The 5045-nt window shown below is 51.3% G+C and overlaps 1 protein-coding gene across 1 annotated transcript in view; it reads right to left on the bottom strand.

Moving 5' to 3' along the window:
• The window catches only part of stard13b (StAR-related lipid transfer (START) domain containing 13b), a 34969-nt gene extending 29924 nt beyond the window's left edge, over positions 1-5045 (bottom strand). Inside the window, exons 1-2 of the mRNA XM_056610897.1 lie at positions 4900-5045; positions 2222-3352 (exon numbers count right to left, since the gene is read on the bottom strand). Coding sequence (XP_056466872.1) covers positions 2222-3220 — 999 coding nt within the window. The 5' untranslated portion in view covers positions 3221-3352; positions 4900-5045. The remainder of the gene's footprint in view (positions 1-2221; positions 3353-4899) is intronic.

Raw genomic sequence — 5045 nt, 5'->3', positions numbered from 1 at the left:
GCCCTTGATTCAGTGTTCCTCTCGTCTCTGCCCTCCTGATGGCCCCAACAATAGCAACAAGGGCCCTCACTCCATGGCAACCCGGCTGGCATGAGTCAATCGCGGGGGGGGGAATAAACGCGGGACTGCTATCTTCGGGAGACAACGAGTATGTAAGCCCGCTGTAACTTTATATCGGCAGCACATTGTGGGGCGTCTCTGCGTCTTTCACATGGTAATGGTGTGAGTGAAGTGGGGGACTCTGGGGGTCCGGCCCGCTGGTACCAGGGCACCCACCACCCACCGCCCACCACCCACCGCCACAACATCTCCATGGAGGAGTCACGCTGCGGCGGCTGGTCATGCGAAAGGGCACCCGGGTACCTGGCTCCTCTCCCGAATACATTACCCGGGGCTACAGACCCCCTCCTCTGGTGCACGTGGTCGGTACCCTACTCCACGTGCGGGGCCCGACTTTTGGGCCTGATTGGAAGGGCCGACGGGCCAAAACCGGTTGGAGGAGGGTTGGGGAACGTAATTGATAAGACAGAACATTCCGCTCATAACTGGCAAAGATTAGGCGCGCCATATGCTGAGAGGTATTTGTGCTCAGCTGGCGCCCCCGTGTGGCTGTTTGAGAGGAATGCAACCACAGAGCAGTTGGAAAAAGACAAGTCTTGCGTCACCACACTCAAATGGATTTATATGTTGCGTGGGGTGAATAAAAGAGAACAGAAAAATGGAGCAGATAATAATGTTTAGCTTCTATCGTTTAATCTTCATCTTTCCTCCTAATCAATTTTTTGCAATAATTCTAAGAACTCACACGCCCACTCTCTTCGCTTCGACCAGTAGACCACTGATTGATAACGTATCTCTCATTGTGCTGTATCGATCCATCTTTCTCCATTCCTATTCATATCAGCTCCCCCGTACCTGTCACATAACTTCCTCTTCCTCCCATACACTCCAGTCCCATAGAGAGTTACGCCAGACTTGTTTTCTATCAATAAACCTCCTCTCTCTCCCCCCTCCCTCTCTCTCCCCCCTCCCCCTCTCTCCCCACTCCCTCTCTCTCCCCCCTCCCTATCTCTCCACCCTCCCTCTCTCTCCCCCCTGCCGTTATCTACTGTCTTTTGAGTAATGCATGACAGCTATGTGACATAAGACACCTTCCTCTATATCTTAACCCACAACATGCCTGCCCCCCCCCCCCCCCCCCCCATACATCACAGTGCTGAAAGGGGGGAGGTGGTGGTGGAGGAGGAGGTGGGGTGTTGGTTCACCCAGAGAGAGAGAGAGAGAGAGAGAGAGGGAGAGGGAGAGGGAGAGGGAGAGGGAGAGGGAGAGGGAGGGAGAGGGAGAGGGAGAGGGAGAGGGAGAGGGAGAGGGAGAGGGAGAGGGAGAGAGAGGGAGAGGGAGAGGGAGGGAGAGGGAGAGGGAGAGGGAGAGAGAGAGAGAGAGAGAGAGAGAGAGGGAGAGAGAGAGAGAGGGGGAGAGAGAGGGAGAGGGAGAGGGAGAGAGAGAGAGAGAGAGAGAGAGAGAGAGAGAGAGAGAGAGAGTATGTAGCTGATGGAAGAAGGGTCCGGGCCGGGTCAGGATAAGGGTCAGCAGAGGAAGACCACGGGCCTCTGAATGGGTCTGGGCTTGTTACGAAAGGGGAAGAGAGCTGTTGAGAGTTCTGTGGAAGGGCTGAGGTCTGTTGTAACAGTCCCCGCTGCAGTGAACTCCTGTCTAAACACAGCTTTACGTGAGGAAGCAGCCCAGCGATGGACAGCTCTGTTTGCATTCCTCCTCCTGGATGCGTCTTCTCCCGGCCAAGGCTTTTCGCAGAAATATGCAACGTTACCTCCGACACACTTAGAGCGAGGTATGCGGAGCCTCAGATCTCCGTCACGTCTCCTGTGAGGAGCCTTGTGTTTACCACCTCAGTCTTAACCAGAGCGAATGTTAATTCGTACATGATGTTTCTTCTAAAGGAACTTTTTAAGGAGCTGCTACCCCAAAAAGCGTTAAAGGCTTATAACTAAAGTAAAAGTCAACGTTCTTAAGAACAACATGCTGTCACGTGGGATCCTGACCGCCAGGGTTGAGAAGCATTGACTCAAACTTTGTAAGCGTGGGCCTCATTTACCTGGCAGCCATCTTGGTTCTAATTGCTAGTTCTTCATTCAGTTCCCCAAACCCAGTTCATCGGTGGTGTGAAGGTTATGGACATGGTTACATGCAGGAGGAGACCTACCCCGTTACAATCGGTCTTCCGTTCCGCTGGACGCCGTCCGGCTCCGCTGGGCACTTCCTTGGACTGCTTCCTCCGGCGCCTCTCTCTGCCCGCCCCTCTACACCTCGGACTAGCCCCGTGGTCAAGGAAGACATCCTCATCCCCATGATCTTCATCGTCATCCCCGTCCTCTTCCTCATCATCGTCATTGTTCTCCTCCTCCTGTGAAGATCCACCTCCGTCAGAGCTGAAGTTGAAGAAGACCGGCCTGCAGGAGTTACAGGTGTACTCCGCACGGTTGTAATCCGACTCGGTGTAGTCTGGACTGCGGTAATCCGAGAAGGTTATGGAGCTAGGTTTGAGTTTCACAATGCGTGGCAGATCTATAAACCTCGGACCCGTGTCCGAGTGGTTCTGTGCGGTCGCCGTTAGGGGCGTGGCCTGGGGAGGAAGTGGCACCGACGCCTGAGTGTCTTTTGGCGTCAGATCCCCGAAGACATCGCTCTTCAGCAACGGTCCGAACTGGTCCTGGTTCCCTCCTTCGACTGTAGTGGTTGAGTTCGGCCGTCCCTTTATCACGTCCTCTGGGCCTTCTGGAGCCACACCTGGCTTTGGAAGCTCCTCATCTGATCCAAACAATGTCGACAGAAGACCCAGGTCATCAGAGAGAACCACAAGGGGCGGTGCTGCGTTCGGCTGGAGTGTAGAAGAACCGCCCTCGTGGATGACCGCCGTCCGGTCGACTTCCACAAGGGCCGGTTCAATTAACTCCAAATGGCCGTCATCGCTGACTTCACTTCCTTGCAGCTGCGGCATCGGGACACCGTGTGCTGGCTCCAGTGCCGTGGCGGCTGGACCATTCTGATCACACTCCACTGGGATCCGCTCGGAGGAGGCCGGGTCCCAGGCCACGGGGCGGTCTTGACGTAACCCTTGTTTTGAAAAGACTGTGCCGGGCGGTCGAGCCATTCCTGGAGAGAGAGGCGGTCCCCGTCCCTCTGGAGTCAGCTGCGGCTCCATAAGGTCCCTCGCTCACAGTCCGTCATAGCTGAAGACGTGAACGTATCTTGTTTGGTGGCGCTTGGGGTGAAGGTCTGCCATTCTTCTGCTCCCAGATCAGGCAGCATTAACCTGATATACAGCGTTGTTCACCTGAAATAAACACAGAGGAACATCAGAGATTGTATTCTTTCACATATTAAATCAAGACAAGATTGAGGACGACAATTACAGGAAAAACTACTGTTTACGTCAGACCTGTGAATAAGTTGACAATGATACACGACTCTACCACGACATTGCCTCGACATTATCGCTAAACTATTACAGCAGCATCTCTACATTAATCACATGAATGGATTACAAAATGTTCTCTTTATTACTAAAACATTAGCTCGTTGTAGAAATAACAACGCAGTGATTCTGTAGAGAAAAAAAAAGAAGAAAAATGAGGTTGATTCTACACCACACACATTTTCTCACACAATGACTGCATTATTGTCTTTCTATCATGGCCACAGTGCGCCTACATTAACACCGCAGTGCTCAAACCAGCCCCCCCCCCAGGCCGTGACCAGCCGTCACCACGTGCAGGGATCCTTTCCCCAGAACCCCCCACGTGAGGAGAACATCTGGCCCGGGCCACTCACGCCCGGACCTGCCCGTACACGTTGCCATGGTGACATCTGACTCCAACCCTACTACTACTACTACTCCATTTATCAGCAGAAGAAGAAGAAGAAGAAGAGACCGCGCCTCTAACGACAGCTCTTTGCGTCCGGCTCACCCCGTCATTACCCCCGCCCGGGACACACACCTGGGGCCGTGCGCCGTCCCATTCCACACGGGGGGAACATTGGACACCAGGTTGTCGTGGTTACAAGAGGGTTAGTGCTTGTATCCGAAAAACCAAATACTTTCGGTTTTTCCTTTACCTTTTCAAACTAGCAAGAAGTACGGTGAGCAGACCGACTCAAGGCGTTGAGGAGGGCCAAAATGTGACTGCTATCAAACAGATTTCAACATTTGGTAATGGTAAATTTTTCCAAGATAATTTATTTTTGCATTTATATATAGGTTAGCTTTAGGCCCTCTGTTATGGCTCTAGGGGTTCGGTTCGGTGGCGAGCAGTGATAGGGTAAACTGCCGCTGACCAGAGAAGAGGGCTGAGGGGCAAACGCTTTACATGGAGACCTCAAAGCACCCACACGCCTTATCTACCATAGCTCCCTGAGAACGCCGCATCTGGTTCTCATGGTGACCTTGAGCTCCACATACACACACGCATACACACACACACACAGACGCACACACTTTTCTCACACTATACGTATGATACTATGTATACTATACTGTATATATATATACATATATAGAGATATAGATATCTCTATATATAGAGAGATTTATCTATGACAACATTGTAGTACATGCAAAAAAACAGAATGATGGCAAGTATTATGACCTATTTAAATATCATGGTATTCCCTGAGCTGAAATATATCTGAAAAATATCATTTCTCATACATTGTACAGTGTACTGTGCTCATCCAATGCTCATTCAAACATGTTTTTCGGTAACATCCTCGCTTAAGGTATTTGCAAACAGTAAATAACTAAAAGTTTCAGTATAGCAGTCTCTGTCCTTTGGTACTACTGGACAATGTAGTTCTAGTGAAGACAGAACAATCAGTTCTTACCAGAGGTTCTTTAAGTCTTCTGAGTTTACCAAACATGAGCCAAGGCTCAAAACACCACAGCAGAGAGGAGAGATATAGAGAGCGATAGAGCAACAGTCAGGGAGAGATAGAGAGAGCGATAGAGCAACAGTCAGGGAGAGATAGAG

Source organism: Gadus chalcogrammus, chromosome 16, assembly GCF_026213295.1.
Source record: "Gadus chalcogrammus isolate NIFS_2021 chromosome 16, NIFS_Gcha_1.0, whole genome shotgun sequence".
Lineage (NCBI taxonomy): Eukaryota > Metazoa > Chordata > Actinopteri > Gadiformes > Gadidae > Gadus > Gadus chalcogrammus.
This window is presented reverse-complemented; position numbering and strand designations above follow the sequence as displayed.